The sequence below is a fragment of the Trachypithecus francoisi genome, unplaced genomic scaffold (assembly GCF_009764315.1).
Source record: "Trachypithecus francoisi isolate TF-2019V2 unplaced genomic scaffold, Tfra_2.0 Lachesis_group11, whole genome shotgun sequence".
NCBI lineage: Eukaryota > Metazoa > Chordata > Mammalia > Primates > Cercopithecidae > Trachypithecus > Trachypithecus francoisi.
This window is the reverse complement of record NW_022681456.1, coordinates 124,652,119-124,679,366: the sequence shown is the minus strand read 5'-3', so window position 1 is coordinate 124,679,366 and position 27,248 is coordinate 124,652,119. Positions and strand designations below refer to the sequence as shown.

The 27,248-nt window shown below is 43.6% G+C and overlaps 1 protein-coding gene across 13 annotated transcripts; it reads left to right on the top strand.

Annotated features, from left to right (window-relative positions):
* On the top strand, positions 1 to 21,644 carry PEX5 (peroxisomal biogenesis factor 5). 13 transcript variants are annotated; one of them, XM_033222956.1, is made up of 17 exons: positions 943 to 1,100; positions 1,694 to 1,856; positions 2,128 to 2,163; positions 2,466 to 2,598; positions 2,814 to 2,945; positions 8,791 to 8,893; positions 9,806 to 9,896; positions 10,291 to 10,401; positions 10,662 to 10,754; positions 11,443 to 11,562; positions 15,334 to 15,477; positions 15,684 to 15,754; positions 16,131 to 16,343; positions 16,691 to 16,856; positions 17,339 to 17,496; positions 17,664 to 17,884; positions 21,626 to 21,644. In XM_033222956.1, exons 2-16 carry the CDS (start codon positions 1,710 to 1,712, stop codon positions 17,863 to 17,865), a joined length of 1,920 nt encoding a protein of 639 aa, XP_033078847.1. In that variant the 5' UTR covers positions 943 to 1,100; positions 1,694 to 1,709; the 3' UTR covers positions 17,866 to 17,884; positions 21,626 to 21,644. The 13 variants fall into 13 exon arrangements, with proteins under 13 accessions (XP_033078852.1, XP_033078845.1, XP_033078847.1 ...); XM_033222955.1 differs by lacking the exon at positions 21,626 to 21,644 and adding an exon at positions 18,831 to 19,139; XM_033222952.1 differs by lacking the exon at positions 21,626 to 21,644 and adding an exon at positions 1,353 to 1,547 and having other exon boundaries at positions 999 to 1,100; positions 17,664 to 19,141.
* Positions 21,645 to 27,248: the final 5,604 nt, after the last annotated feature.

Sequence of the window (27,248 nt, the reverse complement as noted above, 5' to 3'; positions counted from 1 at the left end):
TGGCGCCACCTGCTGCCTGCCTGCCTGCCTGCCTCTCTGCTCGTGCACCCTGGGCTAGGATGGAACTTCTGTTCGTCTGGCACCACTGCCCTTGCTCATTTACCGGCAGCCCTGGGCTCTTGCTCTTCTCCGTGACACTAGGACTCCCTTGGTCTTGAAGTCGGGTGAGATTATCAGGGTTTGTTTCCCAATGACTTTGAGATTTGACAGCAGCGCACATTCTCTGGCAGATGAGGGGGCCTGAGGCTTAGTGTTATTCCGTGATTAAAAACATTTCTTGTATGTTTGTGCTTTCCCAGCCTGGAGTGGTGGGAATAAGGCCACTATGTTGACTTAGTGGAAGGAAGGGCTGACTCACTGTACACCTTCCTTCTACGTTACCAGCTCGAGATCTCAGGATGCATTGGACCCTATTTTGGTCTCCGGAATTTGTCATCATTCAGTGCTATTTTCCCCATTATGCAGAGGTGGAGAGGGATTGAGGCGGGGGCGGGCCCCTGTCTCCATGGAGACAGTGACGCTGCCCCGCTAGGGGTTATTTGGAAGTGGGGCAGACCTAGGAGGCTGAAGAAGGCCTCGGACTGAACTCCCCAGTCCCTGGTGTTAGGGCCTTTCTCTTTCTTGTGTTTGGGAACATTAGCCAGCTCCATTTTAGAGGGGAGAACTGAGGCTCAGAAAGGGCAGCGAATCCCCTTGGGTCACAATGCGCCCAAGGGAAGAGGCAGGATCAACTGAGCCTAAGATCTCGCGTCTTCGGCTTTCCCCCAGAGCTTGGGAAGCCCTTCTTAGCTCCATTCTTCTTTGAGCTTACCGTCAAACAAATCCTAGGGCCTGTGGCCTTTTTGAGCGCTCCTAGAGTCGACTCTCCAAGACCTGCTCTCTAAGGTGCTCTTCCCCTTTAAGACTCACAGCTCTTCCCGTCAGGCTGCAACGCGGTCTTAAGGCCCCGCCTCTTCAGACAGCTTCCGCTAGGCCTGGGCCGCAGCAGGGCGGTCACGGCCCCTTTAAGTTTGAGCCCCGCCCCCTGGCTACCCCCCCTTCACCCCTCCTCCAAGCCCGCACCTGGTGGCCCGGCGGGTAGTGCGGCGCGGCGCTCCGCGGTGAGCGCATGACCCCGAGGGGGCGCGTGACCGCGTCCCTGAGGTGGCCTCGCGGGTCCCAGGGGCGGGGCTGGAGCGGCAGCAGGGCCGGGGAGATGGGCGGTGGGGAGCCGGGGGGACCGGGCCGAACCGGGGGAAGGGCTCCGGTGACTTAGGGGGAGGGAATGCCCCTCTGCCGTGCTCACCGTATGCTGGGGCTGCGGGGGTCTGGGTATGGTCGGGCTGTTTTCCCATTCTCCCTTGCCCGGGCAGTGTCCCCGTCCAGTCCGGCTGTTGAAGCGTCCCCGTAGTCCCCCGGGTTCCAGGCCCCTTTGTGGGGGCAGCTGCTGGCCCCCAGCCCATGAGACCGTAGTCCTGGAGGCCGCTGCAGAGGCGCAGGCTGGAAGCGGTGGCCTTTGAGGGGGGCGGCAGGAGAGAGTACCGACCTCCCTCGAACTCCTCGCAGAGGTGGGGGTCACAGCGAAAGGCACTGGGGTGGAGGGCGGCCAGTGAGGGGCAGACGCCTGTGTGCCTTCCTCAGGTACGGGCAGAGCTGTGGGTCTGGGAAGAGTCTGGCTTCGGTACCTCAGTTCCAAACCTCCTGTGTCCATCAGAGAGCTGGCGGTCACCATGGCAATGCGGGAGCTGGTGGAGGCCGAATGCGGGGGTGCCAACCCGCTCATGAAGCTAGCTGGGCACTTCACCCAGGACAAGGCCCTTCGGCAGGAGGGATTGAGGCCTGGCCCCTGGCCCCCCGGAGCCCCAGCCTCTGAGGCAGTGAGTGTTCTTGAGGTGGAAAGTCCAGGTGGTGGTCTGAGGTGGAGGGGCTGTTTGTACATCTTGGTGTAACTGCTTTCTCTATTGTGTTGCAAATCATAGTAGTTACCGCTTAAGGAGGGTTTACTAAACACTGGAAAACCCTGTGCACCTTTAAATAAAGGCAACGATTTTATGGATGGACACACCGAGGCTCAGATGCCTGTGGTCTTCATCAACCCCTCATTTTAGAGGAACTTCACCATTTTGCGTCTCTGTCTTTCTGTCTTAGGCCTCCAAGCCTTTGGGAGTAGCTTCTGAAGATGAGGTAAGTAGACCAGTTTCTTTTCTGTCCCATTTTTCTCTCGCCCGTTGTGTTTTTACCTTTAAACTTAGTTCACCCGTATTTCAATTTTTGGGCTTTCCTGACCAAATGAGAATGCCTGCCTGTTTTTAAATGTATTTTTTTGTGCTTCTAAATCTATGGAAGGACAATTTCTCTTTGTGTGTCTCCAGTTTCTGTGTTTTCCTTTCCTTGTATCTGACATTGGGATCCCCCTCCCGTAGGTCCTGTCTTCTGCTGGGGCCTCCTGACCCTATGGGTTCATTTCATCATTTCTCTTCTGGCAGTTGGTGGCTGAATTCCTGCAGGACCAGAATGCACCCCTTGTGTCCCGTGCCCCTCAGACCTTCAAGATGGATGACCTCCTGGCTGAGATGCAGCAGATTGAGCAGTCAAACTTCCGCCAGGCTCCCCAGAGAGGTGAGTCCAGAGTCTAGTGGGAGGGGAGATTGTTTTCCGCGTAGCCGGGGCCAAGGAAGGGGGTTCCATTGGATGTTGCTGGCACTGGGGAACTGAGATGCAGAAGGAGACAAAAGTAACAAGAGTGTTTTCACGTGTACTCAGGGTTCTTTAGGCATGATGGAATGGTATGTATTGCTTCTTTCTTAGTTTTCTTTCTCTCTCTCTCCTTTAAGCCCCTGGTGTGGCAGACTTGGCCTTGTCTGAGAACTGGGCCCAGGAGTTTCTTGCAGCTGGAGATGCTGTGGATGTAACTCAGGATTATAATGAGACTGACTGGTCCCAAGAATTCATCTCTGAAGTTACAGGTGAAGCTTGTTATGGGAAAATCTATACTGGCTTCTATGGGGCAGAATTCTATACCCTTCCCCTGTTCAGGGTATAGCGTGATTACGACTTTTCTGGCCTCATGACTCATTTCTAGAGGGTTAGGGTACGGAACTCAATTTCCCTTAGGTGATAACAGAATGAAATGTATATTAAACAGAGGACTGGGTTTGTACTAGATAAGAGCTTTTGGATAGAGAGAATGAAGAGGTAGGTTGTCCTTTTTGTTACCTGGAGCTTTATCACTGTGGTTTGGTGGAGAGGATCTACAGATTGGATGGATGGCAGTGTTGCTGAAGAGGAGAGTATTCACTACGGCACCTGGGATTCTGGCTTTAAGTTATTTTGAACAGAATTGGGGCCTTCAGAGTACTGTGAAGTTCAAGTGCCTGAAGTATATGGTTTTAGAAGGTAAAGAACCATACCATGATGATGATAATAAAAATTAATAACGATAGTTATGTTCTAGGCCTTGTGTTACATGCTTTGAATGCATTATCTACTTACTCTCCTTGAGAACCCTAGAGGTAGTTACTGTTTTTAGACCTAGTTTAAAGATAAGACAATTGAGGCTTAGAGGTGAAGTGTGCCCAAGGTTCCACAGCTTTGTCAGTGGTAGAGTTGGGATTTGACCCTGGATTTGAATGATTCCTGACCCTGCGGCCTTAACTGTGATGCTATACTGCCAGGCCTGCAATTTATGCTCTTTCTTGCTTTGCTACACATTTCAAGGTCGCAGCCTAATTTTTCGTCTTTGAAAGCATCCATTGCTCCCTGCATCTTTTATGATTGATTCTTCTTGCCCTAAGCCTATCTAATCAGGGACATGGTGGGAAGGGCAGTCTCTTCAGCTTTCCTCTTCCTGCTTGCTCTCAAAAGTTAGCCTTTTTCCAGTTTAAGAAATCAAGAATAACAAGAGATACACATGGAGAAAGTTACAAAGTTCCAGGATCTCAGGGAGTCGCATCATCATGGTTCCTGAATTTTTCTGAGATGATTAAAGGGACTGAATTAGTTTCTACCCCCACCATTTTAATGTATGTTCTGTCTTGCTTTGCTACACATTTCAAGGTCTCAGCCTAATTTTTCTTGAGAGCATCCATTGCTCCTTGCATCCTTTAGGATTGATTCTTCTTACCTTAAGCCTATCTGATCAGGGACAAATGTGTGTGAAGGAGGCCCATGTTTAGGATGGACTTCTCCGCACACAAGAGAACAACCCCAAATCTAAAAACTAAAACTCACCTTTAATAAGATCTGTGGGTCTGTTTTATCACGTGGCTCTTTCCCACCCATAAGGAGGAGTTAAGGTAGAACAGTAGGTGCTCTTGGCTTTGTTAATAGTGCTAAGCACTATATCTTCTTAAGCTCATTAGAACTTCACAGTAACACTTACAAGGTGGATATTTTCCTCTCATTTTATAGATGAGGAGACTGAGATTTGGAAAAGTTAAATACTTTGTGCAAAATCATTGAATAATAGAAGTGATATTCAAATTCATGTCTGTGTGACTCTTGAGATTCTTTTTTTTTTTTTTTTTTTTGTTGAGACAGGGTCTTGGCTTTGTCACCCAGGGTGGAGTGCAGTGGTGCGACCTCTACTCACTGCAACCTCTGCCTCCTGGGTTCAAGGGATTCTCCCGTCTCAGCCTCCTGAGTAGCTGGGACTACAAGTGTGTGCCACTATGCCTGGCTAATTTTGGTATTTTTGGTAGAGACAGGGTTTCACCATGTTGGCCAGGCTAGTCTTGAACTCCTGACCTTAAGTAATCCACCTCAGCCTCCCAAAGTGCTGGGATTACAAGCGTGAGCCACTGCACCCTCCCTCAAGTTGAGATTCTTTGTGAAATTGCCACAAGTTAAAATCTGAACCATAGCAAAGACTCTCTCCTAGACAGAAACTCAGTTTTTCACATAAACCTTAGACTTAAGTGCTATCTCAGAGAGGCTTCTGTTGTAATGTGGGCATTAGTCATTTTTGATAACTCAAAAAAATCATTGCTACTATGAGCATTGAGATGGATGAAATTTTTGTTATAATTGCCTGAATTGCGTGCAGCCAGTAAAATCTTCCTTAACTTGAAATGAAAAACAACTTTAGAAAAACATGTTGCATCTGTCTCACCAGTTAAATGCTCTTAGTAGAGCTCTTCTAGTATTTTGTATATTCTTTGGGAATTGTGCCTGTTTCACAGAGGCAGAGGCATGCAAACCTTAGAACTGGAATTGAGCTGTTTGAAGTCTGCCTTCATAAAAATATCTTCTTGCAGCAGTATATTGCTTTGCATGTAGTAGGCCTCTGGTATTGAATGAACGAATTGAGATCTGGGAGAAAACGCTAAAGGAAAGGAGTTGGTTTTGTCGTAACTGACTTTTTTTTATTATCCTTCATTTTTAATTATAGCATTTGTGGCTGATACATCAATTGTGTAGGTTAACTGTGGTTTTATAGAGAAGTAGATTTTGAGATGAAAGAAGGCTATATTCTTTAAGTTCTTATTTTAAAATCTCCATTGTTAAGAGTCAAAATCAACTTTAAAAGGAACTTTGCAGCTCAGTTATTTAAATTTAAATTTTTTATTTGGAAGTACTTAGTTTCCCTGAAAGTTGCAAAAAAAAAAAAAAAAAGTGTAGGAAGGTTCTGTGTACCCTTTGCCCAATCTCCTCCCGTATTATGTAACAGTTATGCAGAGATCAAAATCAAGAAATTGCCCTTGTTTCAATCCTCAGAGTTTATTAGGTTTCACCAGTTTCACATGCCCTTATTTGTGTGTGTGTGTTTTATGCAATTTTATTAAATGTGTAGATTTGTGTAAGCACCATCACGATCGAGATACAGAACTATTCTCTCACCACACGAAGCTCATTTTTTTAGCTTACCTTATTTTGTGATGGAATCCCCCTGTCTGAAGTCTTCTGGGCCAAATAATCTTGTGTTTGCTCAGATCTGGAGATAAAACACATCTTTCAGGGTTCTTAAATTTAGACAGCTTCGGTTGACATGGTATATGAGGTTCATATGATAATCGTGAGAGATAAACCTGCACTTTCATGGGAAAAGCCACAGATAGCAGTAGCAGAAGATAACTGGCAACAGATCTTTTCTGGATAGTGGAGGAGAGGCTTTGGAATAACAGTCTCATTGTGATGTTTTCTGTTTTTGGTACAGGTTTGCCATGAGCAGACTAATGATAATAGCTAACATTTGTTACTGTGTGCGTTGGTCTTCACAGCAGCCCCTACTGTTATCTCTGCTTTGACGATAAGGACATGGAAACTTAAGAAGGTTGAGTAACTAGTCTGAAGATGCACAGTGAATAAGTGATGGAGTTAGGATTTAAATGTGGGTAGGCTGACCCTAGAACCTGTTTTCTTCTCCACAGTGCTGCTATTTAGCAGACACAGAAACTTTCATGAGTAAGAGTAGTAGCAAGTTCTGAGTTTTTGAATTTTGAGCTTGGGAAAGATGTGCCTAGAAGGAATGAGTAAACAATGAGAAATTATATGAGGCGCACATTTTAAGTGGGATATTTTGTATCTAGGTTGTTCTCACTCTACTAATCTACGACCTCAGGCAGTGGTGTCCCCTCTTTAGTCCTTAGTTGCCTTGATCTCAGATGTATCCATGTGGATCTGATTTTCTGTAGAAATTTCTCAAAGGTTGTGAAGGCAATGTGTTACTCTTTTGATTCTTTTGGTTATTTGACTCTTTTGTTGGAGTAGGTTCCCAATGCCAAGAAATTCGGGATCTTTGGCTAATATGGCCAAATACCAAATTACAGGTATTTGAGGATGGCTTTTCTCAGCTCTGGGATTTTTTTCCCTAAACTACCTCATATCTATTGTTAAGTCCTCATGTCTGTTGTAAAAATTCAAAGGTCCTTTGTAGTTTTTCTGTTTTTTTTTTTTTTTTTGTCCTTGAGAGGACCATTTCATAGCAATTTGAAATATTTTCTGTGAATTTGAGGAGCACTTATGGCCAGAATATGCTTTTGTAAAATACTCTAGTTGAGAGTTAGGAGTGATTAGAGAGTTGAGGAGGGAGTAGTTATTTTTCAACAGAATGGAACTAAGAATTTCAACTAAGAATGGAACTAAGGAACTAGGAGATCTTAAAGTCTCTTTGAGTGTTAAGCATCTCCTTTCTGTCTCCACACTTGAGGCAACAGTCTAATTGGGGCAAATGGAAGAGAAATGCTTCCTGTAAGAGCTAGTGAGCAGAATCTGCATTGAATTTTTGAGAGTCCTTGAAATTAAGAGACCGGATCTATGGTCAAAAAACAATTGCCAACCATATTTTTTATTACATTATACATTATATATTATATATAATGTGTATAATATATAAGGTATATGTATAATGATGTGTATGTATAATATATACATTATATATAATATGTAATAAGTAGTATTATTTATAATTAGGTATATTATGAGAATCTTGATCCTTTGTTTTTCACATTTGACATTTCATGCTCAGATTTTGAGACTACTTTGTTGACATTATTCAGGCAAAGTCTCAGTTAAAATGGAGTAGAAGGTTTTGTACTTTAATACCGAAGGGGTGAGTCGACTTTCTCACTGTTAAAAGCAAGGGCAGTCAGATCTTGAAACTAGGGACAGACTGCTAGTGTCAGCTAACACTTTCACACCCCTGCCCAAATGTCCCTCTTTAATGCAAATTGGAGTTAGTAGGTTCTCAACAAGAGAATGGAGTTCCCCCTTGGGAACTGTCCTTGTCATGGGCCAGGAGGGGGGAATAGCAGGGGAAGATGGTGGCAGACTAACGAGTAAGATTAGTTCTGGACACAGGGCAGAAGGAAAGAACACTGCAGGCTTGTACCTTCTCTTTGTTGCCTTGTTCTTTAGGGCCGGCCGTCAGTCTCCTTGTTTTTTTTCTGGCCTCAGGATCTTAAGGGCAAAGTCCTGGAGGTTGAAAACCAGTTCAGCACCCTCATTGAGTGTGTTGCCTTGATAGGTTTATTCTGATGTTGCAGCAGTCCCCTTTGTCACTAGAGCTTCTGAGACAGTGTCTAGATTTAGACGGAAAAAACACAGCTACTCAAAGATAATCAAAAGTGAGAAAAGTCAGAATAGTGTTTACTTCTACGGGCTGGGAGACTGGAGGAGCCTGTGAGGGAACTGTAAACATTCTGTATCTTGATCCGGGTGGTGGTTATGTGAGTGTACTCATATGTGGAAGTTAATTTAGCTGGGCACTTAAGTTTGGTAGACATTGTATGGTTTCATATTTGTATATTACATCTCAATTAAAAAATGAAAAAACCCACCAAACATCCACAGGAAAGAGCAGACCCATGTATCTTTAATTCTAGCCTAGCATTCCACTTCTCTGATTCTCTTGGTAGCAAATTACAATGAAAGAAGTCTCCTTTGGCTGGGATTGTGTGAACTCTGGGTAGAGGGAGAACAAACCAGAGGGTTGGTTAAGGAACAGGAGCCCTTCCATGCTCCCTTCACTCCTTACTGGCTTTCTACTGTACTTTTGAGGAAAGTGAAAGCCCTTCTGCTTCCTATTTCTTACTGAAATATCTTGTACTTCAAGTAAAAGAGTTTGGTTCTTAATCCTTTCCTGAGCTTCCTTATTTGATCTCCTGTTCCCAACTCTTGGTAAATTTCTGCCCCAGGCTCCTTGAGAATGGGTTGGATATTGAGTTTGTTGAAAATTTAGTAGTATATTCTTTTGACCAGGGGTTTCTGAAGGAGTCAACAGAGCTTTGTCTGCTTTGGTGTGGCTAAGAGGGTCAGTTGAATATGGGCATCTCTTTCCCTTTCCCTGATCCCACACCTCTCTGCTCCTTGCAGACCCCTTGTCTGTGTCCCCCGCCCGCTGGGCTGAGGAATATTTGGAGCAATCAGAGGAGAAGCTGTGGCTGGGAGAACCTGAGGGAACAGCCACTGATCGCTGGTGAGTTCAGCTGCCTCTTTCCAAATCCTGTGAAAGAAGTATGGACAGTTTTCCCAGCCACCTCTAACCTCCTCCATCCACGTTCTCAAACCAACTTACTTGGTTATTTAAGATTTCCCCTTGGATTATTACTCCTGTGAATTTATGGTTCAAATGTAGTCAAGGACTGGGTGGTTGTGTGCCTGTACTCGGGAAACTGAGGTGGGAGGATTACTTGGGCCCAGGAGGTCTAGTCTAGCCCAAGCAACATAGTAAGACCTTGTCTTTAAAAAAACAAACAAAAACACATGCATGTGCACACACAGAGACACACACACATACACATATGTATACATGCATACATATATACACATATGTACATGTGTATATGTACACATACACACATGTATACACACATACACATATACATATATACACATGTAGATACACATATATATGCATACACACATAATGCATACACATACATGTATATACATACACACATATACACGTATATATACATATATCCATATCAGCTGTATTTGGGAGGAAGGGAGTTTTCAGGCCATTTTAAAATAGATGTATATATGTAAATATATATATTTTTCAAGAATCCTAACTATCCTATATGAAGTTCATAACTACATCTTAAAGCTCATAATTTTGCCTTGTTCCCTTCTTAATTTTGAGCCTGCTACTATCCCATCTGTATGCAAAGATATGTTTGGGAAAGGGAGAGGTAAGAGGATGTAGCTAGTACTTTCACACTCCTGCCCAAATGTCCTTCTATAATGCAAATTGGAGTTTGTAGGTTCTCAACAGAAAAATGGAGTTCCCCCATAGGAACTGTCATTGTCATGGGCCAGGAGTGGGGAGTAGCATGGGGAAGGTGATGGCAGACTAATGTGTAAAATTAGTTCTTATCCATTCTAGGTATGATGAATATCATCCTGAGGAGGATCTGCAGCAAACGGCCAGTGACTTTGTGGCCAAAGTGGATGACCCCAAATTGGCTAATTCTGAGGTGAGCCACATCCCTCTGCTGCTTTGCCCAGCAGAGCTGGTTTTGGAAGGCAAGAATCTTGCTTCTCTTACCCCAGTTTAAAGAGAAGGAGAAGAGATCCTGGGTCTCTTCCTTCCTGTCTATAGAAGAGAGACTTAAGATCCTGCCTCTTCCTTCTAGTGTTCATTCCCTCATCTCCTTGCCTACTAACTCTTTTTTCTGATGCCTTTTCACGTCTTTAGAGCCAGAAATCCCTTTCTTTTTACTCTCTACTTCTTTTAGGGTCTTTAGCATATCTTGTCTGCAGCTAGAGATGGTCAGGGGAGGGGTGAGTACAGGCTCCTCTTGGGCATGATTGAGAGTGCACACCTGGAAGTCCTTTCCCAAGTAGCCTGTGTGTGTCTCTGTGCCCCAGTTCCTGAAATTCGTGCGGCAGATTGGCGAAGGGCAGGTGTCCCTGGAGTCCGGTGCAGGGTCGGGCCGAGCTCAGGCAGAACAGTGGGCAGCAGAGTTTATACAGCAGCAGGTAGGACATTGTCACTTTCCAGTCCCACTTCAGAGCCAGCTGATGCCCCAGGCCATGGGTTCAGTGGTCAGTGGTCCCAGATGGGGAAGGATAAGGCCAGCTTGTCTTGATAGCATCCAGGTCCCAAGTGGGTGGGAAAGAGATTCTGAGAATGGTTTTCTCAGAAGTACCCAGGTTGGTGGTGTTTAGTGGGTATTTAGTGTGCGTCTGGAGGGTGGAAAGTTGGTGGTAGTGGTACTGACCATCCTTTTTTGTCATAGGGTACATCGGATGCCTGGGTTGACCAATTCACAAGACCAGTAAACACATCTGCCCTTGATATGGAGTTTGAACGAGCCAAGTCAGCTGTAGAGGTGAGAGCAGATAGTGCAGGAGGAGACAACCCAAAAGAAAACACTCCTTGGAGTGAGTGGGTGTGTGAACATCAAAGATGATGCAAATTGTCCTGGATCATCTGTGTCAGAGTTGCTTGGGAATGGGGTGGGTGCTGTTTGAAAATGCAAATTTCTGGGCCAGACATGGTGGCTCATGCCTATAATCTCAGCACTTTGGGAGCCCGAGGTGGGTGGATGACCTGAGGTTAGGAGTTTGAGACCAGCCTGAACAACATGGAGAAACCCCATGTCTCTACTAAAAATACAAAATTAGCATGATGTGGTGGCACATGCCTGTAATCCCAGCTACTTGGGAGGCTGAGGCAGGAGAATTGCTTGAATCTGGGAGTTGGAGGTTGCAACGAGATGAGATCACGCCGTTGCACTTTAGCCTGGGCAACAAGAGCAAAACTCTGTCTCAAACAAAAAAGTAAACAAAACTAAACTAAACTAAACTACAGATTTCTGGCCGTCACCCCAGACTACTAAATAAGTATCTGCGGATAGGATCCGGCCATCTGCATTTTTAAAAAGTTATTCACGTGATTCTTAACCATGTTGAAGTTCAAGAACTGCTACCTTAGGCAATCAATCCCAGCAGAGCTGAGAGTTGGGTGGGGTGGTCATGATGGATCTCCTTTTTCTATCTGCCTTCCCTTCCTTACAGTCTGATGTCGATTTCTGGGACAAGTTGCAGGCAGAGTTGGAGGAGATGGCAAAACGGGATGCTGAGGCTCACCCCTGGCTTTCTGACTATGATGACCTCACGTCAGCTACCTATGATAAGGTAAGGTAAAAACTCTTAGTTTTTCAGGTTCCAGAACTTCCTTCTTTTTAATATATTTCCTTTAATCCTGAATTTGAAGGGTGCTTTTAAGTATTTTCTTGAGTGCCTTTCCATGAAAAGAAGTCTGAATCGTTCCCTTGCCCTTCCTCTTCAGTGATTGAGTATATACTTTATTTTTGGGATATAGATGTTATTGAGACTACCTTTGTCAATAATGACAATCCAGTATACAACACCTATGAAGGAGGTTTGCACTTGCTTGCCGCATTAAGAGCACAGAGGAAGTAGCTCTGCTTGAAGGTCAGATTGGGAGCTTTTTGAGAAGACTGCTGACTCTTTTGGTGGGGAGTGTTAGTGGGCAGACTATCCCTTTGCCTCCACATCTTAATATCTGTTTACTTTTTAAACTCACACGTTCATTTTAAGTTCTTATCTTTTATAGGTACTAGCCACTTGCCCTAATTTAGGGTTTTCAAAGAATTTGTATTAAATAACTTAAATATTAGAGAAATTTCCTAGTAGTATGAAAGATGATTGCATTTTGCATATAGCATGTGCTGTTGACTTAGAAGCATATGTTACTTCTGGGGTCTTACTGAAAAACAAATCTACCTGTGGGTTGTAGGATGTTTGGGGATGTGTTTAATAACTGAACTCCTGAGTTAAAGCATGAAGAGGGGAAAGAATCACTCGGTTTTGAAAAAAGGCAAAACAGGAACTGGGGAGGTGAGTAGTGATGTCTTTTTCTCAGTTCAGATATGGTTGGGAAAGTATTCTGGGGCTGGAACCAGGGCCTGAGATGCAAACCAGGGTGCTAGAGATGGATCTTGATGTAATAAGGGAGCTATGCAAAGACGGGAAGATGCAGTTCAGAAAAAGGCTAGGGTGTGAGAGCCAGTAAAGAACAGTATTAGGAAAAATATGATTTTGTTTACTATTCCAGTCTGATCTGGATTTTTCTAACTGTCCTGTGTGATATAAGGGAAAAGACAGCTGGGACCTTACCATATATTTCACCAGACTGTGAGTTAATTGTATATAATTTTGATAAGGAAGAACGGAAGGAAATGTAGATAACACTTTTGTTATTATTTTGTATTAACAATTTGGTAAGTCACGTAGGCCCCATCAACCTATAAATGGAAATTTATATATTGATGTAAAAATGTCCATGCTTTTGATACATAAAGACGTAATACTCGTTTTGTATGAGCAGCGTTTTCTTTTATCATTATTACTCTCATATTTCTGACATGCTGGCCAGAATACATTTTGTAATTAAAAATTTTAAAAGTATGTTTGTGGATTCTTGAGCCCTACTTGATGTCATTGATACTTTGGGATATTGCAAAATTAGGACTAGAAACACTTGCATCAATGTTCCTCAAAAAAATGATGTAGTAAGCAATTCCGACAGTATCTGGCTTTAAGCTAATACTGAATTCCATGGCAATAGCACTTTTTAAAAACAAAGTGGATTTGACTTTTGATTGTTAGATAAATTCGTGGGTCTCTTTGAATGTACTGTTTGTTTATTGATAGCCCTTAAATTTTCAGAGGCAATTTACATTGCAGCCCAGGCAGATATTAATATACTATTATGAGAAAAGAGAAGTATGTGATGGGACAGACTCTTTGTAGTGATCATTTCTGCAGTTTGATCCTATGAGATGCTGGAGCAGACGAGACCGTGTATCAGATAAAATTAATGACGTGGGTTTGGCTTTTCAGGATGTAACAGTGAAGCCAAGCTTATCCTGTGTTCTGTGGGTAGTGGAGGGATCCTCCAGAGTACTCTTTTTCCATCATCTGTGCAAATATTCTAATTTTGGAAAATTCCTCTTTGATCAGCAATTAATGAGACTTCAAGGAGGATAGATAATATGGGTGAGAGGAAACTTAGAGAATCCTGTGGTTGCAAGATGGTGGCATTGAGTTGTTGTGTTATCTAATGAAGACACCTGAAGAGCATTCACATCACTCCTGGCTGTCATATACAGGCCACCATATCTTAAGGAAGCAGCCAGAGCAATGAGGATAATAGCTATTTACACATAGTATCTTAATCTTTTTGGTAAGGCATTGGTGAAGATTCTCATTTGGTGGCCTCTGTAGCTCTGAGAGGCAGGAATTACTTTTATTAGGAAATTGCATTATAGATGACAGTATCTCTATTTTCTGTAGAGTGGCTTAAAACACATGTAGTAATGATGAACAATAGTTGAGACTGAATGCAGAAGGATTTGTTTTATTGAACTGTAATAGTCTAGGGCAAGGGCCAGCACACTGGCTTGTGGAATAAATCTTTATGTTTTTAATGATCCACTAGCTGAGGATGGTTTTAACATTTTTAAATGGTTGGAGAAAATCAAAAGAAGAGTAATACTTTGTGACAAGTGAAAATTATATAAAATTCAAATTTTAGTGTCCATAAATAAAATGTTATTGGAAGACAGCCGTGCATATTTGTTTACTTATGTCTGGCTGCTTTCACACTATAACAGTAGAGTTGAGTAGTTGCAGCAGATCCACAAAGCCTGAAATATTTATTATCTGGCCCTTCGCAGAAAAAGTTTGCTGATCACTGGACTAGGGTCATTTTGTGCCTTCTGAGTTTTTATATTTTACAGAGATGTCCAAAAACACACTTGTTTTCAATATAAATTACTTTCTCTACATTTATCTCAAATCTACTGTAGCATATCTCTCTTCTTAAACCCCCGTTGTAGTTATTTAATTTTCATTTGTGACAAATAATTTGCATCTGATAATGACTTAGAACTTTGCTGGTAAGATTTAGGTGTTTTTCATTCTCTATCATTTTCACAATAATAATGAAAAAAGGCCTCATGTCTTTATTTTGTACAGTTTTATCTGAATTTATTCTTAACTGCATTTAGAAAGACCTCCACCTGGTATTTTGCGTCTTGTTTTCATTCTGGTATATTATTCTGTGATGGTAACTATTTACTCTCCAAAAAGGGACTTTTTATTTGCATGTCTCAAATTTTGCAGCTTACTAGTGACCTCCCCTTTACCTTATTTCTTCTCTGCCTAACGTAAAACGCCAGTTGCCAAAGCTTTGCAGATAGTATCGTAAGTCTTCTCTAAAGTGAGAAATCCTCAGCTGGAAGAGAATGGTGTCTTTCTGAATATTCTCTGCCATCTGGATTTTGGGATCCAGCTTTTGCTTACTGTCAGATACAGATTAATATTCATAATTATTAAGAATGAAATTGGGGAGTAAATTAACATTTTCAAAATGCTTGAACATGTTTTATCTAGTGGACATGTGGAACGACTGTGAGCTAAGTAGGAGTTATATTTGAATGGCAGGGCTCCAAACAACATTTCCTTTGTACACTAATTATTGAAGGATAACAAGAAATGCACTTTGAATAGCTAGAGACCCTTTATCTCATTACTATAAGCAGATCCTGTTGAGATGTTCTGCCTGATGGTGAGAAGTCAAGGTGTGGGAATGCAAGCCTGTGATGACTTCCTAAAATAAACTTATTTCCAGCGTGGATGAGTTTGTAGACTTGACTAGCTTCCCAGGTATCACGAACAGGAGATGGCAGCATGAGCCTGATACCAAATGATTTTACTTGTGTCATGCATGATCTTTATAATATGGAGAATTTGCCAGCAATTAATTCAGGAACCTGTTTGGAGGCCCTCAGCTTCTCCGCCTGTTGGTTGTCATCCTCACAACCCTGCTGTTCTGACTGTGCCAACTCTCAGTCGGTCTCTCACATGCTTTTCTTGTAGGGGTACCAGTTTGAGGAGGAGAACCCCTTGCGTGATCACCCTCAGCCTTTTGAAGAAGGGCTGCGGCGCCTTCAGGAGGGGGACCTGCCAAATGCTGTGCTGCTTTTTGAGGCAGCTGTGCAGCAGGACCCTAAGCACATGGAAGTGAGTGACTCCATATTCTGATTTCTGACTAGTGACTGCTTCCTCCATCTTGAGAAAGACCCCAAGGAGGGAGTGCAGATGGGTTAGGGCCTGGGTGATGGCCTAGGATAGGGGCTTGAGAGCGAGATGGTGAGTGGCAGAAGCCAGGGGGAAGGGCGAATGGAGAGGTGAATATGGGGTGATGGAATCTGTCAACTTCCCTCTAGGCTTGGCAGTATCTGGGTACCACCCAGGCAGAGAATGAACAAGAACTATTAGCCATCAGTGCGTTGCGGAGGTGAGTACACCGAAAGGTGTGGGTGAGGTGCTTCCAAGTCTCTGCATATAACCTTTTGAATGACAGAAGCGCAGACCTGGATCCTTGTCTTCTTTCTGGGTGCTATCGAGAGTGTTTTCTCATGCTGAAACTGAGGGTTGGAGTGAATTCCATTCCTTCGTCGGCTTTTGACTTTATTTGAGGGGCTTTGGTTGGTTCCTTGGCTGCTAACACTTTCCCCTTAGATCTGTAACTTTTTTATTAACTCATGTCAGAGGAGTCACAGGTGAGGGAGGCCGTTGTGACTCTGCAGTTCAAAGCTTGGCTTGGATCCCAGGGTGCTCACGTGTGCCAGTGTCATTGCAGATATCAAGTCTGCCCATCCCTGATCAAACAGGTGTCTGGAGCTAAAGCCAGATAACCAGACAGCACTGATGGCTCTGGCCGTGAGCTTCACCAACGAGTCCCTGCAGCGACAGGCCTGTGAAACCCTACGAGACTGGCTGCGGTACACACCAGCCTATGCCCATCTGGTGACCCCTGCAGAAGAAGGGGCGGGTGGGGCAGGACTGGGCCCCAGCAAGCGTATCCTGGGGTCTCTGTTGTCTGAGTGAGTATGAGGGGTTCCTAGGGTGAGGAATTATAGTAACCTAAGTCCCAGTAGGAGGGTGGAGGGTGACCTTGATTTTGGAAGTTTGGATAGATTGAGACTGAAGGGTCCTGAGAGTGGGATGGGAAACCTAAGATCACCTTGAAGGAGGTCTGCATTCTACAGTTCAGTGCTAGGATGAAATAGAAAAACAGGGTTCTATATTGGACTTTGAGAGTAGAAGGGATGACTGATAGATTGATGAATGTTGGGGATATGATTGATCAATGAAGGAATTAATTTGGGGGGATGGGAATAGAGGCATTCATCTACCTACTTTTTTTGTGTTTCTTTTCCTTTTCATCCAGCTCCCTGTTTCTTGAAGTAAAAGAGCTCTTCCTGGCAGCTGTGCGGCTGGACCCTACCTCCATTGACCCTGATGTGCAGTGTGGCCTGGGAGTCCTTTTCAACCTGAGTGGGGAGTATGACAAGGCCGTGGACTGCTTCACAGCTGCCCTCAGCGTTCGTCCCAATGTGAGCCCAGGGGAGGAATGGAAATGGGACATGATTCTGTACCTTATTGAAGAGCCATTTGTTGGGAAGCTGGGTGTGATGGTGCATGCCTGTAGTCCCAGCTACTTGGGAGCTGAAGTGGAAGAATCACTTGAGCCTGGGAGTTCAAATCCAGCCTGGGCAACATAGCAAGGCCCTGCCCACCCCCACAAAAAAGGAAGAATTTGTTCAGACTTTTGGAGTCTTGGGGTATTTCATTCCAGTGTTCCATGTACTGACTGCCTTGGGAGGATTGGGAAAAGAAGGGTGGGAGTGTAGAGTCATCTGGACATAAGAGAGTCTGCATAGGGTGAGAGGGGCTACATTGTAGCCACACAGTGAACTCTTAAGAATGGAATGGGATGAAACATGTTAGCTAAATAGAATAGTGCAACAGGTGGAGTGATGGGCAGAATTTGATCTGAGTCAAGCTGTTCCCATCCCTTCTGCCTCTCTATTCCCAGGACTATTTGCTGTGGAATAAGCTAGGGGCCACCCTGGCCAATGGAAACCAGAGTGAAGAAGCAGTAGCTGCTTACCGCCGGGCCCTCGAGCTCCAGCCTGGCTATATCCGGTCCCGCTATAACCTGGGCATCAGCTGCATCAACCTTGGGGCTCACCGGTGAGAGCATCTATTGAGAAATGAATGAATGAGCTTTTTCTCCCTGCCTTTGGCCCTAGCTCCTTATTCTCAGATCCTGTTTGACTAACCAGCCCTAGCTGCTAGGTGACCTGCTTCCTTCCATTGTTGTTCAGCTTAATAGCTCTCATTCCTCTTCTTCCTTACAGGGAGGCTGTGGAGCACTTTCTGGAGGCACTGAACATGCAGAGGAAAAGCCGGGGCCCCCGGGGTGAAGGAGGCGCCATGTCGGAGAACATCTGGAGCACCCTGCGTTTGGCATTGTCTATGTTAGGCCAGAGCGATGCCTATGGGGCAGCTGACGCACGGGATCTGTCCACCCTCCTAACTATGTTTGGCCTGCCCCAGTGACAGTGGGACGGGCTGCCCTGTGAGTGTCCACCTGGAGGGATCCCTGCTTTGGATGTGATTCCCTCTCCCCAAACGGGCCTACCAAGGGGGTGGGCTGATGACCATAAGCGGTACGGCCTTTCAGGAGCTGCCTCAACGTAGGGGTGGGTAGTCTGTGTTCTAGTTCCTACATAATTGTAGGGAAATGAGCTGTGTTATCTCTGAGTCCCTTGGTAATTCAAGGGCTGTACATCCAGCTACAGATCTCTCTGCTCATCATGCCATTTCTTGGTGCTGCTTTTTGGGTAGGACCCAACGGTTTAGGGAACTGTTATCATCAGCTGCCATTTCTAATAGGGTCTACCACATTTGTAATGTCTGTCCTTTCCCCCACTTTTACTGGGAGTTGATAGTAGTCTAGCTTCCTTGGGCAGTGTAAGTAGGAGGTTCATCTGCTGTGCGCCTCTAATGTCTGTCTGGACGGTATGTGTTAGGAGTTGGCCTGTTTGGTTGAATTGTTGATTTGGCTGAGCAGAGCTGAGTTTTGGTGGGAGTGCTCATAGTTCTGTCATTCCGGGACCTCTCCTGGCTGAGCTCTGATTCCCTGTGAGCACGATGCTGATGCAATAGTCCTGTGTCATCACTGCTGCGGTCCTCAGGAGCTGCCAGGGCCAGTTGCTACAGAGTGTCTGGGTGTGTGGTGTAGGAGGAAGGTTCCCTTGTGAAATGAGCCTGGGTGGGAGCGGGGAGGGACTAGATCAGAAGAGATCAAGAGCTCTGTTCTGGAACGTTGGTGGGAGGAGAGAGCAAGTGGGAAGGGGGTGTGGTGAGTGCGGCAGTCCCTCCTCCTCTTAGAAGTACCTGTGAATGGGAATTGAGCTAACTCTTCTAGAAAGTTGGTTCAGAAATTGCGATCTTGCCAGATTTCTAGCAAAAAGGTTCAGTGTTACCATAAGCCTTTGCTGTACTTCTTGAAATGTTTCTAGGGGAGAGCATTGGAAAATCCCCTTCCCCCATCTTATCTCCGGAAGGTGAAGATTGAAGGAAGATGAGGGAGCAGCTTGGATTCTTCTCAATTGTCCCCTGCATGGGGAGATACACTAACCCCCGGAAATGACTGCTAAGCCTCTTGCCTTGTCTTCAGTAGCTAATGATCAGAGAGATTTTTTTTTAAAAACTACCATGGTCCCAAGATTCCATCCTGAAATTTATTTTTCTTTGTATGAATATGTGTAAATGATTTAAAAATAAAACTGTAAAATATTTGTACGAAGAATAAATGGAACTGATGTGGGTATGAGTTCTGCTGGCCAGGAAGTGGGGTGGCAGAAGGTGAGCTGGCGTTTGGAGGACTGGGATTCAATGGCTTTTGTCTTTGAAATTCTCATTGGTATATTGGTTACCCGCTCGTCCCTCTAAAAGTGATAGAGCACGGGGACAGGTTTCTGTTCTGTGGGCTAGCAGGAGAAAGACATGTCGATAATCATGAATTTTTACTCCTGTTACTACTACAAAGGAAAGTGTGCAGTGCCATGTAATTGTTAGGTCGTTCTGTATTATGAATTACATGGAAGGATTTTGATAGTTTTTCAACGCTTAGGGTTTCTAAAGGTTTTCATGTGGCTCTGCCTGCCTTTATCGGGAACTGTATCAAGTGCCATATCAAGATGGGTATTTATCCTGAGGAAACATTTAAAAATATACACAAATATTTATACTTGGAGATAGATGTCTATGGCCACATTAGACATGGAAAAAAAATTTTTTTTTTTTTTTGAGATGGAATTTCACTCTTTTTGCCCGGGCTGGAGTGCAGTGGCGTGATCTCGGCTCATTGCAGCCTCCGCCTTCCAGGTTCAAGCAATTCTCCTGCCTCAGCCTCCTAAGTAGCTGGGATTACAGGCGTGGCCACCACGTCCAGCTTATTTTGTATTTTTAGTAGAGATGGGGTTTCATCATGTTGGTCAGGCTGGTCTCGAACGCCCGTCCTCAGGCAATCCACCCACCTTGGCCTCCCCCAAAGTGCTGTAATCACAGACGTGAGCCACTGCACCTGGCCAAAAAAAGTCTAACTTTTAAATTTATTTCAAAAGTTTTTCAAATAGAGACTAGATCTCACTATATTGACCAGGCTGGTCTTGAACTCCTGGCCTCAAGGAATCCTCCTGCCTCAGCCTCCCAAAGTTCTGGAATCACAGGGATGAACACCATACCTGGCCAAAGTCTAATTTTTTTTTCCAGTGGGCTCAAAAGCTGCCAAAAAAACCCCACAAAAACCCAAAAACAAAAAAACAAACAGGTCTAAAAGACAACTGGGTAAGTAAATTGTCCAGCCAGTGAAATACAGCTATTGCTATTTAATCATTTATGGAATAATTTCCAGTGACAAATAGACACTAACAATATAGTGAGAAAAATGGTTAGTCAATTATTTACAGATCGTCTCAAGAAGAAACTGCATTGAAAAGACAACAGGGAACTATCTCAATGTGCTGAAAGTGGGGAGATCATACTTCTCTGTAATTCTCAGATTTTCTTGGTGCATGTGGTACTTTTTAGAGGAGAAAACTAAACACCTGGGGAGGGGAGCAGGAAGCTATGGTGGCACCTGTAGCCACCTGGGTGATCATGAGGCAGCTGGTGTCTTGGGCTCTGCTGGGTAGTGGTGCAAAGACCTAGGCGGGAAGTGGGCTGGGCAGGTGGAGGAGCAGTTTCCGCCCTACATAGGTGCAGGACATGACAAAGTCTGGCTGTGTAAATGACTTAAGAATTAAGCTAACACTTGGTTTAAGCCAAGTCTCCAGGTTTGTCTGCTTCACCTGAGTTTGGTGACATTAATGTGTCCAAGAGGATGCTTTTCTTGCATGGCTTGTGCCAGGTACATCTTTTGAACCCAAATAAAATTTAGTCAACATTTGCTGACCCCCTACCATATGCCAAGCACCAGTTCCAGGCACCAGGGCTGTGATTCACAAAGCAGATGAGATCCCTGCTCTTGGGGCTAACATACTTGTTGGAGAAGAGACAGTACACAAGTAAGACAATTTCAGTTGTAAGTGCTCTGAAGAAATAAAAATGTCACTATGTACTAGAGAGTGAAGGGGAGGGTTAGTGGTGGCAACATTAGGGTGGTGAGGAAAGGCCTTTCACATGAGATTATCTGCGTGATTGGTAGGAGCCAGCCCTGGAGAGTTTCGGTGGAAAAGCAGTCCAGGTCCTGGGAGCAAAGGCTCTGGTCTGAGGCTAGAAGAGCTGTACATTCCAACAGAAAGTGCAGGAGCTGGAGCAGACCTGAACACTCACCCACCCCACCCTCCCGCTCACAGCCAAGCCGCTTCAGCAAGTGGGCCGTGCACACTGCCTCCACTCAAGGCCATTTCATTCACGTCTTCTCCCACAGTACTGTTCCCTGCACTCACCAGTGCAACTACTTTGCCAAGGTCACCTGAGTTCACAGATTGCCAAAGCAGATGGACACATTTATTTCTGATCTTGACCATATTGTGAGCTCTGCCACACTTGGTTAGGCAGGTCGTGCACTGCATATGACTATGCCATTAATACCCATATGACGATCTGCAGTGTTGTGCAGTTCACAATCTATATGGCTGTACTGTGGTTCCGCGTTGATGAACACCCTTCTTTAAGTCTTCTCCCCTGCTTCTGTTATTTCTTCTCTCATGGTTCTACTTCTTCTCAGTCTCCCTTATGTGTCTCTATCTGCTGCTTAATGTTGATCTTCCTCAGGGCTGATTCTTGCCTTGCTTTCCTTGCTTTGCAGGATCCTCTGGTGCCCTCGTCCACACCTGTGGCGTAACTACCATGTAAATGTTGATGACAATCTCACCTAGATCTCACCCCAGGCCTTAGATACGTGGCATAGCTACTATGTTCTGTCTTCTCCACTTGGATGTTCCCTAGGTACCTTAAATTCAACAAATTCAAAATAGGAATTTCCTTCCAAAAATCTGCGCCTTGTTTTGTAGACTTGCAGACACATGAGGAGAAAGTAGTGAGTGGATCTGGACTCCCTGTTCTCCCGTAATACTCCCTTAGTCCCCAGTCCTGCAGGGTCTACCTCCTCGGTATAGGTCACAGAGGTCCTCCCATCTCTGCGCCTTTGTTAGTACTTTTGTTCAGGGGTTCATCCTCTTTCTTGGATTGCTGTGATAGCTTCTTGTTTTTTTTTTCTCATTTCATTTGCCGTCACTTCCTCATCACTGAAAATAATGTTCTTAGACATGACGTGTTGTCTCTTACCTCTGACTTCTCACTATCGTGCATGACAGGTGAAAGTTTAATCAATGCTGTTGAGTGAACTGAATGCATTCTAGAACTGTGGGTGGAAGAATCAGGAAATGCCAAGGGAGCTGATCCATGTGTAGAGATATTTTGATTCTCTCCTAGTTGGAGAAGATGAATTGAAATTCTTGATCACTGTGCCTCCCCAAGGGGAAGTGCCCTGAGACAAAGGTACAGGTTGATACTTTCCTGGAGGGCTCCGCCTAGAGAGGGCACAGTTAAGGGGGTGCTCCCCTTCAGAACAAAGCCAAGGAATGAGCCACGTACCTTATTCAACCGCTCTTGGTATGGAAGGGAGAACACTGCTCCTGGAGAGGGACTTCTGCAGGGGTGGGGGTGTGTGTCCTGCCCAGAGGCTCCTCAGTGCCCAGGGCCTGGGCTTCAGCAGTTATGTGGAGTGGGAAGGAGCTCTTTGCAAGGAAGCTGTGGCTTTGGAGACTAAGGCTATGCAGCTTGGTAACAGAGCTTCTGAGTCCTTACTAAGAAGACTCATACTAGTGTCAGGGGAGAGCAGCATAATGAGACAGTGATGGTGGGAGGGGCCACCTTGGGTATGACTGATTAGTGATTGCCTTGACCACACCGGCATTGCAGAGGCCACAGACATCTGGATGAGCTGCTGTCTGGTGTCTGGGGTGCCACACCTTTGTTGCTCCTGCTTTCATTTGCACAGACTGGGAAGAAGGAGAGTATTGGAGCAGAACTCAACTATGGCCCATGGCCAGTTAAGAGAATCAGAAGAGAACTTCAGCACACAACACCACCACCACCACCACACACACACACACACACAGGAATTCTCAAGAAAATGCCTGTAGAGCACAAATGACTTCTTAGAATGAATAAATAGGATTTTCTAATTAAAAATGCAATAAGTAAGTAGAAAAAGAGAATGATCACTCTTGAGAACCAAATTAATGAGGTTGGGAGCGGTGGCTCATGCCTGTAATCCCAGCACTTTGGGAGACCAAGGTGGGTGGATCACCTGAGATCAGGAGTTCGAGACCAGCCTGACCAACATGGTGAAAACCCATCTCTATTAAAAATACAAAAATTAGCTGGACATGTTAGCACGTGTCTGTAATCCCAGCTACTCAGGAGGTTGAGGCAGGAGAATTGCTTGAACCCAGGAGGCGGAGGTTGCAGTGAGCGGAGATCGTGCCATTGCACTCCAGCCTGGGGGACAGGGCAAGACTCTGTCTCAAAAAAACAAAACAAAAACCCAGAAAATGCTCCTGAGCTCAAGCCTCGATTGAAAACCTATACTGAATCCCATATAGACTAATAAGAGAAAGAGGGCTCCCTCGTGTCAATTGGGATGATAGGGTTCTGGAATTGTAGAGGCTGTGTAGGGGCAGTTAATCCTCAGAGCAAGAGGAGCATTATTATCATAGTAGATGGTAAGGTTGGAATGGGAACGAGGGGCCCTTGATCCATGTAAAAGTATTTGTCATGGCTAATCAACCCTGTTCTTCCTCAGAGCAAGAGAGATGGACAGCCAATGAAGGCACGGCAAAAGGCTAATGTCAGCCACTACAATGGAATCACCTTTGCCCAGGTTCCAGATCTGAATGAGTTATTAATTGAAGAGAAGGGCAAGTCTCTTTCAAAAATAACCATGTGATACCACATACAAGTAAATTCAATACATATTCTCCAAATCTCTCAAAGGACCTACCGCCAAATACTAGAATTACCACGTACTAGGGAAGGGAGAATACCCAGATCTTCAAGGCATCTAATGACCCTCGGTCATAACTATGACCTAGCTTGGCATAGTGCAGAGTGAATGGAGTCCAGGCCCAGGGGTTTCTCATAGTAGGTCTAATGTGGTCGTTTCTCTCCATGTTTAGCCTTTCCTAATACAATTAGTTATTACTAATGGCAGCACCCTTTTTCCATTTCCCAGCCTGGAAACTCTAGTTCTCAAATTTTTCTTCACTCCCATATCCTATCAGTCACTAAATTATAACTAAGCCTTTTTATTCATTGTTTAAAACTATGTAACATTTAATAATACTGAGAATACACTGAACATGTAATTTATTTATTTATTTATTTATTTATTTTATTTTATTTTTTTTTTTTGAGACGGAGTCTCGCTCTGTCGCCCAGGCTGGAGTGCAGTGGCCGGATCTCAGCTCACTGCAAGCTCCGCCTCCCGGGTTTACGCCATTCTCCTGCCTCAGCCTCCCGAGTAGCTGGGACTACAGGCGCCTGCCACCTCGCCCGGCTAATTTTTTGTATTTTTTTTTTAGTAGAGACGGGGTTTCACCGTGTTAGCCAGGATGGTCTCGATCTCCTGACCTCGTGATCCGCCCGTCTCGGCCTCCCAAAGTGCTGGGATTACAGGCTTGAGCCACCGCGCCCGGCCTGAACATGTAATTTATAAAGCACAAAAATGAGGTTCTTTCAGCGTATGCTTCCCTATAACAATAATGTATTTGTTTTTGAGCTTTCTCAAAATGGTATCTTTTTGTTTTACATTCTTGGGACTTGCTTTTATTTATTTAGCATTACATTTCAAAGACTCATTCATATTTTAGTGTACAGCTGCTGTTCACTAAGATACCACAATTTGTTTATTCTTCTGTTAATGTTTAGGTTGTTTCCACTGTTCTCTGTAAAGAACAAATTGGGAATATTCATGTAATTGTCTCCTAATGCACATATGCAAGCATTTGGGGTATATACCAAGGAGTAGAATTGTTGAGTTGGGTGCATATCAATTGTTAGGTATATGCCAACGGGTAGAATTCTTGTGAATAATTTAGGGTAGGTACCCTATTTAATATAGGGTAATGTTGAACTTTTTAAAGTGAGTGCCACTTTCCATCCCCATCATAAATGTATAAGAATTCCCACTGCTCTATATCTTTCCTGCGCTTAGTACTGTTGCACTCCAACTTGTTCTATAATTTGGAATTGTTAGACATTAATTTTTCCATTCTAGTGACTTTAAAATGGTATTCCATTGTGCTTTTTCTTTGCATTTCTTTTCTTCTTCTTCTTCTTTTTTTTTTTTTTTGAGATGGAGTCTCGCTCTGTCACCCAGGCTGGAGTGCAGTGGCGTGATCTCAGTTCACTGCAACCTCTACCTCCCAGATTCAAATGATTCTCCTGCCTCAGCCTCCCAAGTAGCTGGGATTACAGGAGCCTGCCATCATGCCCGGCTAATTTTTGTATTTTTAGTAGATTCGGGGTTTCACCATGTTGTCCAGGCTGGTCTTGAACTGACCTCAGGTCTTGAACTGACCTCAGGCTATTCATAATAGCCAATAAATATGAAAGGATGCTCAATGTTTTTATTGTGAATTACTGTGAATTGCCTAATTTATGTCTATTGTCCATTTTTCTATTGGGTTGTTTTTATATTACTGATTTTTAGAAGATCCTTATGTATTTTGATACTAATCCATATGTATTACAAATAAGTTCTGTCAGTTTGTGGCTTGTCTTTTCATGTACTGGCATTTTTATTTTTTGACTAACAAAAGTTTGTTGTAGTTACATTTCTCACTTTAAAAAATATGATTATTGCTTTTTGTGTGTAGTTCAAAAGTCCTTGCCTACCTCCAAATCATAAAAATATTATCCTCCATATTGCTCTATAAATTTTAAAGCATTGACTTTCACATTTAACTTTAATCCATCCAAAATTGATTTTTATATATGGTATGAGGTAAGAATCCAACTTAATACTGTTTTTCATATGGATAGTTAATTACTCCAGAAACATTCATGGAATGACTTCTCCTTTCTCCAGTGATCTACAGTGCCATCTCTTTCATTTCTATTTGGTTTCATTAATTTTTTTGTCTGTCCCTGTGCTGATACTACTCTGTCTTAGTGATCTAACTTTTGTCATAGCCTTTGTGTTTTCCAGAGAAAGTATCCTTCCCCAGTTATTCACTTTTGTTTTTTTTTTTGAAAAATATTCTTGAGTCTTTGCTCTTTCATATATATTATGTAAGGAGTTTATAAATTTCTACAAAAAAGCCTATTGGGATTTTAGTTGGGATTACATTTAATCTGTAGATCAATTTGGAAAGAGCTGATATCTTTACAATTATTTTTTTTCCATGAAATTTGTATAAATATCTTTTTTTTTTTTTTGAGACAGAGTCTTGCTGTTGTTGTCCAGGCTGGAGTGCAGTGACACAGTCTGCTCACTGCTCCCTCTGCCTCCAGGGTTCAAGCAATTCTCCTGCCTCAGCCACCCGAGTAGCTAGGACTACAAGCATGCACCACCATGCCCAGCTATTGTTTGGGTATATACCAACAGGTAGAATTCTTGTATTCTCATATTTTCTTGTAGAATTGTGTATTTTTGGTAGAGACGGGGTTTTGCCGTGTTGTCAGGCTGGTCTTGAACTCCTGACCTCAGGCGATCTGCCTGCCTTGACCTCCCAAAATGCTGGGGTTACAGGCATGAGCCACCATGCCTGGCCTAAATATCTTTTAACATACTTAGATGTTTGCTACTTTTTAAATATAAAGTTTAGTATATGTGCTGCCAAAGCAAGCACTTAGTGCAATGTTTCATAATTATTAAATTTATTTCTAGGTACTTAATATTATAAATTATGTCTTTATTAAATTATATGTAAAAATAGTTTATTTTTGGCAATTCTTTTTGAATGTGAAAATGCAATTCTTTTTGTGTAATGATATATTCAATTGCCAAATTCTCTTACAGATTCAGTAGGTTTAATCAATCTGACAATAGATTCTTTTGGATTTTCTATAATTATATACAATCATACCATATAGAAATGATGACCTTTTGATTTATTCCCCTCCAATCGTTTTAACTATTGTATCTTTAAAAAAATTATACTGCACTATCTAGACTCTCCAACACAAAATTGAATAAAAGAGTTTATTCTTTCTTGTGTACACAATGCTTCTAAGTTTTCACCAATAAGAATGACTTTTGAGTCTTCTAAAAATGGTATCATTCTATTATAGTTTCCTGGGGTTTACTTTTATTCATTATATTTCAAAGACTCTTTCGTATTTTAGTGTATAGCTGCAGTTCGCAAATACATCACAAATAATTGGCTCATTCTTCTGTCAGTTAACATTTAGGTTGTTTTCAC